Here is a 12,571-nt window from a genome sequence, read left to right as displayed (position 1 = left end):
CTGACCTCTCGGTCTTTTGCTTTGACATTCTTTAAGGCTTGTCTGCAGTTCTTTCACCAGGACACCAGGAGTGCCCACCCAAATCCAGGCTGACATGGAGGTACAACATCACAAACCCTGGAGGATCTCTTAAACTATACAGAATCGGGTGTGGCAGACCGCTGTGTGCCGATATGCTGGTGTTGGCTTCCCAAGGTGGCATGAACTGGTGGGAGGCCATCATCATGGAAGGCTGGAGTCCTGGCTCTGTTCTCGACATGCTCGCCGGCCGTCTGTGTGTCTGCCCTGTTTGATTTCTCGTATGGAGGTCTGGCAGTGCTGTGGGTCAGCTGTACCCCGCTGGGTCCTGACGCACCTCATTGCTCCTCGGACTCACGCTTGGAGGTTTTCCAAGCTTCATGAACTTCACCGGAGCAGCGCTGGCAGCCTGTCAGAGTGAGAGTGATTGGGCACGACAGACGTCTTCCACTTGACATGTGTAGCCCATGACCGCTCCTCGCTGCGTTCACCTGCAGGTGTATTCTGGGAGTCGATTTGTCTAAAACAGGTCAGAACAGTCCAGCAGAGCGCGCCTGAGCGGGCAGGCAGGTAGGCCGGAGAGAGGAGCCCCCCCGTTCAGCCATGTCAAGATGATTTGGTGCGGCAGGTGGGGCCCCGGGCCATTTGGACTCATCACACACTTCCACACCGTCGTCATCATCATGTGAGCCTACACGCTTTGCTTGCTCTGCCATGATTAGACAGAGGCAGGCCACCGGAAGGTCAGAACAGGGCATCCCTGCCCACCTCCGAATCGCAGCCCACTGAATTTAACGTGGTCACCCCCAAAACTCCGTGAAGTGAAAGTCGCGTCCTGTGAGAACATCTCGCCTCTGCTGCCACAGCCCCTCAGCCTGCAGGTCAAGGCAGGGGGAACTCAACATGGGCACGGGCAAAAGAAAAACTGAGAACGGCGATGACGATGATGACGACGACCCTGGCAGATGAGTGGCAAGCTGTGAAGAAGCCTCCTCTCACCTCGCTAACGACTTCGTCCTGAAGGTGCCAGTTACCACTTCAGCACAAGCACTATGGCTTCCAGGGACCAGGAGGTGGCACCCTAAGCGCCTTCCGGCTGTGCCGCCCCCTAGAGGTTACTGCTGTGAACGGGCACCATGTGTTCCCATAGCAACAGCACTGCCTGCATTTTCCTTCTCACACGTTGCTGCAGTTCCATACTTGGTCTGATTATGAAGGGCTGTCTGGCTGTGATCGGGTTGCTTTTGCCATCATCTGTGCCACCTCTTCCAGCTCCTTCCATGATGCCATCCATTTTTCTTCTTTGGTTTTCCGCTCTTTGCCTTAAACAATCAAGTCGTCGTTCTCCTTCACACGCCCGCAGTGTTTTATTCAGCGGAGCCGTGCCTGGTCAGGCCGCTGTGGTACGTTGCCCTTTGCACTTGGCATAACACACCATGCAATTACAATCCTTCCTGCCGTTATTGAGCTCACCCATCAAACATGGTAATGGTACGCCAACTCGGGGATTGAACATCTGCTCGGACCTCCAGGAGAACACACCCAGTGGTGCCAGTCAGACCTGTGTGGCGTGAACGGCCCCCTTGAGGTCGCCCTGTGGCATCTCCATTGGGTTAAGGTCTGGGCCTCTCCAGAAGCCAGACTTGAGTAGGGTCTTTGTACTGAGCTTCAGCTGGCAGATGGAGACCCTGACGTTAATGGATTTGCCCCCAAATCCTGATGCTTCCCTCACACCGTTCTTCATTGTTGGCATGATGTTGGCACGTGTCTCTTTATATCTGTGTATTCTTCCTGAACAGTTCCACCTTGACTTTGTCGGCCCACCCCAAAGGCACTGTGGAGTGTCAAGGTGGTCTTTGGCAGAGGTCAGGTGTGGTGTGGAGGGATGTTCTGCCCAGCCCCTTGGTATTTTCCCCCACGTGTGTGGCGTATGGTAGACTCGGACCAGAGATGCTCTCCACGGATTCCTTCATGGCATCTTGTGTGTTGTGCCTTTCAAGTCATTCTAAGTGCTAGGTGGTCTCCAGCTGTGGTCCCCTTGAAGTGACCGTGTAGCCACGTCCAGCTCCATGCAGACCAGCAGGTCTTCTGAGATCTCGTCGTCACAAAGCGAACTCCACATCCTCAGATGCTTCTCGTGAACTGCAAACTCTAAAGGTTTGAGTCCCTTTTTTGTAATTGGTCAAAGTTGCTGTAAGCCACGCCTCCAGTCTGTTTCATTGGTGGGCCTCACAGCGTTGGGAGTGAGAGGGTCTGTAGGTGCAGACCTACTGGTGTGTGTGATGAAGCTCTGCCCGCACTTGAAGACCAATGTAGACGTGATGCCAGGCGGGCCCATGGCCCACTTGTATTCCTTCTGGATTCTCAGGTGAAGGACAGAAAGCCACTGATGTCACCTGAGAAGCGTGGGCATGAGAGGATTGTGTGAGATGGTGGCGGTGGCAGCACCGGTGACATCTTTCACATGCGCCACAGCTGCACCTGATTTTCTAGCCGCCTCTGAGGGGTGAGAAAGTGGGGACCCTTGAGGGTCAGTGGGGGGGGGGGCAGCCGATCCTTGGAATTCACGTCAGTGAATCTGATTAAAACCTAAGTGACAGTGTGACACCATACTAGGGATCTTGAGGGGCACAGCTTGGTGACCGAAGGCCTTGTCTCTGATGAAAAGGTCAGCTTCCAGAGGGATGCCAGGCTGGTGGGGGTCTAGCACGGCGCCCCCTGCTGAGGAGCCCATCGAGCTGGGGCTCCAGTCAGGCTTCTCCTTTGTAAACGTTGCTGCTTGTTGGAGGTCCTGAAGGTGCCCGCTGACGTCACTCGGGGGGCACAGTGTCATTTGTACCTGTGTGTTCTCCTCAAATTGCTTCTGCCTGTGCTGCTAAATCTGAAATCTTTGTGCTAATAAAACGCCAGCCACTGGCAATTGGTGGAGGCTGCCGCCTCTGTAGCCGTTGATTTGAACACAAACCGCAGGTGTACGGGGGGAGATGGGCGGGGGGCCGCACTTTAATCTTCTTCAAGGTCACACACAGTGAGAGAAACTCAAAGTTAGAAGACACTTGGTGTACGTGGGCTGAAGGACAGATAGAATAACGCATGGGATGTGCCAGTCGTCACATTCAACTTGTGATAAAGCTTTAAGGACAGCAAGTGACATCGAAGCCAATGACAGTCGGGAGGGGACGAGCGGGCCAGCCGCAGCAGGCAGACGTGCCCAGTTACCTTCACTTACTGGAGGGGGGAGCCCACCCTGTGAGCATACAATGGAGGCGGCGCCCCCTGCTGGCCTGTGCCTGGTAATGGTGAGGTTTACTTGGGCACCGGTAAGCTCACCCTGATGCAGTCCCTGCCCTGTGTGCTTGGGTGAGACCCTTAGATGGACAAACACCCCCCCCCCCCCCAAACTGGCCACCTCAAAGTGGCGTAGAGAAGAAGGGGCTCTATGGGGGAGCGGAGGGCCACTGTGCCCGTCTGACGACAGGTGGCTGTAGGTGGGCAGGCAGGCGAGGGGAGTGACGGGCACTGCCTGTGTGTGCAGCAGATACAGGTGACCTCAGTGACTGTGTCACTGTCCCCCAGACAGACAGACAGACCACCCCACAGACTTTTCATGCATACCTGCGGTCGCTTGTTAAGGGGGCCGAGAAGAGCGGATTCTCCCAGCCCCCCAGTGATGATGCTGCTGACTGGGTGAGCCAAAGTGAAAGGCACTTTATAAAAATACGCACTTAGTGACATGAAATTTAGGAAAAGAATACAAACTCCAAGCGCGCCTCAGCCCGAGGGTCTGTAAAGCTCTTCATTGTGAATCGGGCCCCCCGCTACTCGATTGGTCTCGACCTGAGCTGGCCAGTGCTCTACCCTGACCGAGTGTCACTTCTGGGGACCCGCACATTAATGAGCCGCCACTTGGGGGTCGGGGGGCAGCCCTGTCCTTACATGTGGAGTGGTTGTTTGTGAAGACCTCCAGACCCCCAGAAGGGACACCCTGAAGGTCTTTTTATTTTAAGGTCGTTAGCACTGCCCTTGTTTCTTGTCTTAAAACTTGGACGCTTGTCTCGTCCTCGGCAGGTGTGACTTGAAAGCGGGCCGAGGTACAGCATGGCCACTTCTGTGACATTGGGGGAGAGGCACAGGCCACCGGGGCAGTCGAGCTGGGCCACAAGTTGGAGGGCAGAAGAGGAAGGACAAGCAACGTCTGTTCAGGACATGCGAGATGAGCCGGTCAGTCATGACAACGAGAAGGACCACTCAGAGCCTTTGAAGAATCCCAGGTGCCATCACTGATCCCGCCTCCATCAGCACTCAGTCTGCGCCTGTCTAGCATTGGCACTGCCCACTGACACTGTTGTGTGGCTTCCCCATCTTTAGGCTCCTCTCTGGTGTTCCCTGCCACTTCACACGTGCTGTAAATGTGGTCCAACGGGAATGGGTGGCACTGACAGCATGGGCCTCTGGGCACTTTCAGGTTGTGTTTTGCCAGTTCAATTGAGGTACTCTGCTGGCAGTCCAGCCGCCACTCTCTTTAGCGGGCAGCAGGAGCCTTGGGCTACCAGTCAATTCATTCACAAAGGTGTTTGTGTACACGTGCAGTCATTTTTAAAAAGTGCATCAAGCGCCCGGGCACAGTGACAGGCTTGAGCAATACGTTAGATCAACAGTCTCTGTAGCGCCTGGCACCCCTGATGTCTGCTACATTAAACAGCCTATGAGTGCAGCTGGGAGACAGAGGTGCCCATGCGGGAGATGTGCTGGCCGGACTCGGGTTCAAGACCCTCCAATGCGGACCACGGCCTGCAGTCAGTGAAGGGCACTATATAAAACTGACCACCTCTGCAGTGGCATCTCCCATTGTGGAGTGTGGCAGCCACGAAATCCTTCAGGGCTCGTTTTAGAACATTTAAATAAAAGCTGAGTCATTGTGCCCAGGCATCGCGGGCCTTGGTGGGCTGGGGGCACATTGGAGCCTGACTGCTGAACTTTGACCACCTCCTCCCGACGGGCTGTGGCTAGCTGGGCATGGTGCCTGTCTTCTCGGGGTCTGTGCTTTCTCTGCACCGGGTGATACTTGGCTGGGCTCAGATGGGCAAGAGCTCTTCTACAGGTGGCACACCAGCATCCTGGCAAAGTTGGGAGGAATTCTGGGCAGACGCTGCTCTGTGTGGTGTCACTTTCAAAAAGAAGTAAATAAAAAGAAAGCCCTGGCATGGATACTGTAGAGAGGGAGGGAGACACTACGTGTGTGAAAGGCACTATAGGGGTGACAGACTGGCACATCCTGCTGATGTCTCATGGGTGGCTCTTGCCCCTTTGTGAATGCCACAGATGCCAGTCCCTCTGAGCGTTCACGTTTCATTGTCCCCTCTAGGCCCTGCCGAGGTCCTCACCAAGGTCACTCTGCGTTGGTCATTTAGCCATATCCAAACCCACTGAGTGCCCCTTTGGAAGTGTTGCTTTCCTCCCCTTGGCAGCTGATCTGGCGTGTCATGTCAGCAGCATCTTCTCTTTAGTGCCCACGTGGCCGCCCAAAGACACGAGCGGCTCCATCTCTACAGGAAGATTAAAGCTAAAGTACCTGAAATGTAAAAGGCACGCAGCGCAAATCACTTCCAGTCCTCTTGAGGAAATGAGGGCAGCGAGCAAAAGTCAGAAGAGTTTAGTGTAACGGGCAGAGTGGCGCTACCACGTCGGCTTTTTGAGTCTGTCAGGGCCAATTAGGGTGAAGAGAAGTGCAGCTTTGTGACAAGAAGGCTTTCGTTGGCGGCCAGAAAGTGGGAATGTGCTGCCCTCTAGGGCTTAGGGGGAGAACATACTGTACAGATGAGGAGTAACCAGAGGTGGCCAGAAGGGGGTGCTCTGCATATTCAGCCAGTGACAAGGACAAACACACAAAGGAGGGGGTGTGACGAGGTCGCCTCTGAATGCCACCCTAGCCCAGCGTAAAGGTGTATAACGACGGCAGAAGGATTAAACAAATAAGACAAAATCAAACTGTCTGCCCATGCCAGCTCTGGTCCCACTGCCTCCTGCACCACTTCACGCCCTCACCCATCACTCATAACTCTGCCACCCTACCAAACTGGCAGGGGACCACTTCCTGCCTTTGAAATTTCAGGGTGTCTTAGCACCACCTAGTGGTGCCAGGTGTCCAAATAGATGCCAAGGCACGCTTAGTCCTGCCTGCCCTCTCAAATAACATATGTGGCAGGGCATGTTCTGTATGCAGAACCCATCTTCTGCTCTGAAGGACTGCCATCTTGCCAGTCTCCCATGTCATCTCCTTCCTTTTTGTGCCTTTCAGATAGCTGCTTCTCACATAAGTAGGGCACAGCACTACTTGGCACCCGTTTACCCAAAGGAGGGGCTCGCTGGTCACCAGGGGGTGCTCCTCTGAATTCTCCAGTTGTTCCTTTGCCCTTCTGACCCTGGTGACATTTGCCAGAAAGGCAACCAATCGCAACCCAAATATGACAAGGACTCAGAATGGGCGCACAAGACCGGAGGAGGTCTTGGGCGGAGGACCCCATGAGTGACAGAAACGCCTGCTGTACCCGAATAAATGGAGTGGCACCTGAGTGGGTAGAGGTGCTCAGTGCTTCGGCCATTTTATGGAGGATCAGGGGCCACAACTCCACTGAGGCTGGGCAGGGGCGCCATAACAGAGAGGTAGATGTGAGAAGCAGTAAGTATCATGTGAAAGGCGCTATAAATTGTACATACTATAGACGGGCATGAAAGGCACTATAAACTGTACATACCATCTATTCCGTAGACAGTCTATATACGATCCTTCGGTGAAAGGCGCTGTATTTCTGTGATTTCAGGTGAGGTGTTGTCAGGCCCACTCGTTCGCCTGGCAGGGTGGCACCATGTGCAGCAGCTTCTCACCGTTTTTATTTATTTTTTTACTGCCTAATGGCCTTTACTGTTTAATGGGCTGCCGTTTATGATGAGGTGATTGCGCAGACAGCATTCTGGCAAGCAACTGGCAGGCAGATGGCATCAGAGGGCAAACATCCCTGCGTCTCCTTTGGACTTTGTGGAACATGTGGTTTGTGCAGTAAAATTAGAGCTCAGCTACTGTACACGAGGAGCAGTTGGCAGCGGTGAGAGCCGCAATCCAATTAGCAAAGAAGAGCTGAGGTGATGGGGTGCAGCGGCCTGGTGTTGTCAGGCTTGACCCGCAGGCACTCCTGGCACTTTGGCCGTCACTCCTGCGCGCGCACTTGTGGCTCTGCAGCTTGCCCCTCAGGGTCTCCTCACTCCTGCTTTACCATTTTGTCATTTTCTGCCCTCCTCTGCTCTTTGGGACATTTAGCTGATGTCCTTCAGTTTATGTCACCAGAAAGGGGCTTTGAAATGAATGCTCCGTCTTTTGTGATGCCTGGCTCTATCGCATACACCCAGTGCTCTGTGCCAACAACCTCAAACAACTCCATAAGATGTGGGCATCCTGTCTGAACATCTGGTTTGCCCCCTTTGGGTGCCCCCCGTGTGTCACTCGAGACCTGCTTAATTGGCTTATCAGTGTGCCAGGTGTATGTTTGTTGGCCTCCTCAGCTCTAAAGTTTGAAGTGCCACCTGAGGCCTGATGTACCCTCCTTAAATCCACTTGGCCCAGTGGGGGTCACAGGGGCCTCAAGCCTGCCCGAGCATCACTCTTCACAAGGCAGGAGAAAGCCTTGGACTGGGTGTCGGTGCCCACTGAGTAAGGACAAGGACCCAGGGGGACACGGGGAGAAGGACTGAGGGTCGCCGCTCTGCCCAGTGAGCTGTACATGATTTAGGTTGCTCCATCCTGACTGGGGTCACAGAGGGGGAGCTGGCAAAGGCAGGAGGAGCCCGCCCATCACAGGGCACACACGCTCTAGCGTCGCCTTTGAGTCCCTGGTGACTCGCTCACTGTGTCCCTCCCTGTCCCTTGTCATTTGTTTGGGGACAGCCCCCCACCTACAGAGTCGGCCGAGGGGTTTTCGTTGCCGTCTTTTGTATTGGGCTGTGGGGTCGTTGATGATACCTTGGTGCGTATCCGGTCTTAGTTTGGAGACATTGACTGGGGTTTTTGAAGCCAGCGCCCCTTCTGGGCCAGTGTAGCCTGAACCTTGGAGGGTCTCTTGTCAGGGTGGGCTGCTGGGGCTTTGGCTGTTTAGGAGGCCTGACGCCTTTTTCATTTTAATAACAACAAAAATATTAACTTTGAAAAACGAGAGAAACAAACTAAAAAAGACAAACAGTGGGTCCTGCTGGGATGCTGCTAACGCTGGCAGACCCCCCGTCCTGGTGGGCCCGAGATGACCAGACGGTTAAATGCACATGCGGCTCGATGCCAATCTGTTATCAGCAGCAATTGCAATGAAAATGGAGCTCATAATTTAGAGGCTGGCAGCCGGTGAGGCGGATATTTTATTCATAAGAAAGGCGCAAAAGTCAAACTCAAGTGTCACGTGCAGGTGGGACAAGCCCAGGGGGCTAAACTCACGGCCCCCCACTCGTCTTTGTTGTTATCGGCTGCTAGGCAGTTGACCCGGACGTTCAGGGCTCCTGGTGTTGTAGTTACATGTGACACCACCAGGCCGTGAGACCCTTCAGTCGCTGCACCCCCCTACTGCCCTCTGCTGGTGGGCCATCATACACCGGCAGACTGCCAGTGGTCCGTTACTGGACACGTAAAGCAATGCGGCTGTCCTGCCTTCCAGATTTCCAAGAGACGTGTGAGTGAAGGTCTCCTCAATCTGACCTCTCGACCCAGAAGAACATGGCAAGACTTGGCAGAGGGGACCCCCCAGCTGGTCCAAGTGCAGGATGTGGTCAGACGAGGAGGACCACAAAGCTCGTTGTTCATCAGAGTCGGGGGTCCCTGATGAAATATTAAACGTGGACGTGAGCCGGAGATGTTGCAGGGCTCCCAAATGGCGGTGCCAACAGTGTCTCTGCATCGCGTGCTTATGGATTACAGTGGGGTCTCTCGTGGAGACACGGCCAACAGGGTGCGCCACTTTCCAGCTTTGAGCTCCACGCTGGTAAGCTTACGTACAGCAGCTGGCATGAGCCACCAACTCTGCCAGGTGGCTCAGCCTCTGTCACCACTTGACCCCCTTGAAGTAGTGGGTGAGAGTGGGCTTGCATGATGTGAGAGATGGGCGGGCGACATGCCTGTGACCAGCCAGATTTCTTGGTTTGCCCTTCACAGTTAGTGGTTGTGAAAGGCGCTATATGTCCTTAGCTTGAACACCACATCTTGAAGGTCTGGACTGGCACTCACCACCTGTGGTCCTGTTGACATGCACTTTTGAGGTGGCGAGTTTTGGCACATTCTTGTTGGTCATGGCGCTGGGCGGGGGGTGTGATATGTCACGGGTCGGTCCCACAAGTGACCACTTGACACGTCAGGGTATGGTGCCCACCACTGCCATTCCTGGCCTTTGCTCTCTTTGGTAATTTCTTGCCCAGTTCTCCTGTGGTTTCTTGTTGGCGTTGCTTTTGATGTTCATTGCATGCCCATTGGCTTCTCTCAGTTGGCAAAGGGCATTCTTGGTAAAATGACGCGCTGGGTCTCCTTTGGTGTCGAGTCCTTCCAATATTTGTGGGTGGGCACCAAAGGGGGCTCTCGATAATCAAATGGAATTCTCCACAACACCTGACGCTAGGGGCGTTACGCCACCTTGTGGCCTCCTAACTGGCTGCCAGTCCCAGTTGCCCCTGTCCCCCCCAACGCTGCTTTTAGGGTGGTCTGCAGCTTTAGTTGAGTTGTTGCTAAAATAATGAAACACAAAATAAGTGAAATGTGAGGAGGCGGCGCCAGGGCAGTCGCTTCATGACGTGTGTCTTCCTCTTTGTTTTCTCAGGTGAGTGGCACGATGTACAATACGGGGCGGCACGTGTCCCTCCGCCTGGACAAGGAGCACCTGGTCAACATCTCGGGAGGCCCCATGACGTACAGCCACCGTCTGGAGGAGATCCGGTTACATTTTGGCAGTGAGGATGGCCAGGGGTCCGAACACCTGCTGAACGGTCAGGCCTTCTCTGGGGAGGTAAGGGCAGTGGAGACGTTGGCGGGGGGCTCACTTTGGAGGTCCGGCAGCCTCCGCCTGTAGTGTTTAGAAAAGGGCCTGGGTGGGCAATATGTCCGAATCTGTGAAGAGTCGCTTTGTGTGTTGTGTGGAGGCTGGGCACTCCGTGGTGGGCAGAAGTGGGGTCGAGGGCAAAAGAGGAACAGGGCCCAGAATCCTGTGTGGTAGGGGGTGATATCAAGTGCTCCAGAGCTCCCTAGCCAATGAAGGAGGTGGCGCTGTCCACAAGCACTCATCGCTGGCATCACGAGGGCACTTTGTGGAGCTGATTTGTTTGACAAGATCTGTGACAGGACTGGACAGGATTAGGTGACACGGGACCCTAAGGACACCCAGTACGAGGCCCCCTTTGACACTGAAGTGTGTCTCGGCCTTCACGACGAGCACTGTGGGTGAGGAAGAGAGAAAACGCTGAGCCTTCCTCTAACCTGGCCCACTGGTTAGTCCTGCTGGGTTTGACTCGGTGCCCACTCCGGCCCGTGGCCCTCCCTCCGACTCCGTAGTGCTGCTCCCCCCTTAACCTCCTCAGTGAAACCCCTCCATGCTCATCTTTGGGTGGTCTTACTGTCTGAGCTCTGCTCATCCTAATTGAACTGCGCGGCTGGCGTACGGCGGGCACTCACTGCTACAGATTGGCGTTTTCAGTTTCCCTACCGGCAAACCTTGTGGCTTAAGGCCCTTTTATTTTTACGAAAGTGCAACACGAGATTACGTTGTGTAAATAACTGAATATCAAATCGAGCCCCCTGTTACGACGGCGCGCGTCTGGAGGATGCAAATCGCCCTGGCGAGATGAAGAGCGGGCCAAACATGAAAATAAGGCCAACCTTTAACTGCCACGTGAAGCAGAAAAGAGCATTGGGACCACGTGAGATGACGGACCACAAGTGGACCCCAAGGACAGACGTCACCCTCGGAGGGAGACCACAAAGCCGAGCCAGCAGCCAAGAATCCCCACGGAATATTTTAAGGTCCGCAGGGTTGGGCGCCGAGTGCCGCGTCACGTAACTGAAATAGAAAAGGGCAGAGTGGAGAGTGCAGGGGAGTGTGGAGCGGTGCCAGGGTCACTTTGGTTTGCCACGGGTCTCGAGTGTCTGCACGTCTTTTTGAACACTTGGCTCCCGTTTCTCCATTCTGACCGTGATGCCCCCTGTCGTTTGTGAGCTCTCACTGAGATTCTGCGATGCCTCGAGGTGCCCGTGTAGACTCGTGAGTTTGGGGACGTCATCGCGTTGTTCAGATTCAGTTTCTGTGCTTTCTTGATCAAATTTCATCCTGTGTTTTTAGGGTAGGCGCCATTTTGTGAATCGTGTCCATGCACAGGTTACCATTATGTCCCCCATGTCTAAACACGATCACGTCATCGCACCACCGGGCCATGCTGCTAACTTCCCGACACTTTTGGCCGTGGGTCCTCTTGGTGTTGATCCCGGTCTGCCTCCGCTTTATGTCCCCTCTTTTTATGTCCCGTTTGTGCCATCACTTCTCCTGCCCGTGTCCTCGCTAAACGGTTTGGATTGTCACACAGATTGGTGGCACCTTTTGGCTCGTCTCCCGACTCCACTCTTGCCTGTCCCTCCTGTTTTCCGGCATCTCCTGGTCCGTCTTCACTGTGTTGCACGGCAGACTATGGAGGTCTGTGTCTCGTGTGAACGCGTGGTAGACTTTGAATAAGTGGGGGGGTCCCGGCCCCTCCAGGCTTCTCCTTTCAAGGTTTCCAATAATTCCTTCCCTTGTTTCTTGTTTGAAGGTTGCAGCGGGTAATCCACAGGGCCCTGGCAGTGCGCAAATTCAAGGGGACCTGGGGGGGGAGGCGGGGGGGCTCCACTAGCACAGTTGGGTTTGGGGAGAACGCGCCATCTTATTGGACTCGGGGGGCTGCAGCCTTCCTCCCTCCCTCCCTGTCTTTCCTCCTGGCCGTCTTCCATAAAGTCGTTTAATAAAAGGAGAACGACATTAAAAATGGAGGAGTTTATAATCACAGGGCGCCTTGGGCACATGCCATCTGCCTTTGGGGGTCCAAGAGGAGGACATCTCTCGCTATTCCTGTAACATCTGGGACTTTGTGAAGATCTTTAAGTTCAGTTTATGACCATCAGCCTACGTGGCACCACGGGCTGGGATCAACAGTGGATGAGATGCCACATGAATTACCAGATACCCCAATAAACGTTTGAGAGGAAAACTCAAGACACATAAAGACTGTGTGGGCAGTAACTGGGTACACAATTTGGGCAGAGGGGGCTAGATGTGCCAGGCTAGTATGTCATCCTGACATGCAAACCCATACACATGCGTACACGGGCATAGGCTCCATTATGGAGGTCTGGCTAGTTGGCCGTTGTCAGGCTCCCGGGCCTGGCTCTGTTCTTTGCCCACAACAGCCCTGCCCCTGGCCTCACCATGAGGACTCTGCTTCATAGGTGCCCAACCGCTGGCCACAGGACTAACGGAGGTGCAGCAGCTCAGGGGTCCGTTAGTGCAGG

At 54.5% G+C, this 12,571-nt stretch overlaps 1 protein-coding gene across 2 annotated transcripts in view; it reads left to right on the top strand.

The window, feature by feature from the left end:
• ca10a (carbonic anhydrase Xa) overlaps nucleotides 1-12,571 on the top strand; it is a 114,790-nt gene that overhangs the window by 86,455 nt on the left and 15,764 nt on the right. For both annotated transcript variants that reach the window (XM_028819545.2, XM_028819546.2), the window contains one exon: nucleotides 9,861-10,046. In XM_028819545.2, coding sequence (XP_028675378.1) covers nucleotides 9,861-10,046 — 186 coding nt within the window. The remainder of the gene's footprint in view (nucleotides 1-9,860; nucleotides 10,047-12,571) is intronic.

The sequence above is a fragment of the Erpetoichthys calabaricus genome, chromosome 14 (assembly GCF_900747795.2).
Source record: "Erpetoichthys calabaricus chromosome 14, fErpCal1.3, whole genome shotgun sequence".
Classification (NCBI taxonomy): domain Eukaryota; kingdom Metazoa; phylum Chordata; class Cladistia; order Polypteriformes; family Polypteridae; genus Erpetoichthys; species Erpetoichthys calabaricus.
Note: the sequence above shows the minus strand (reverse complement) of the source record. Positions and strands in the feature narration are given on the sequence as shown.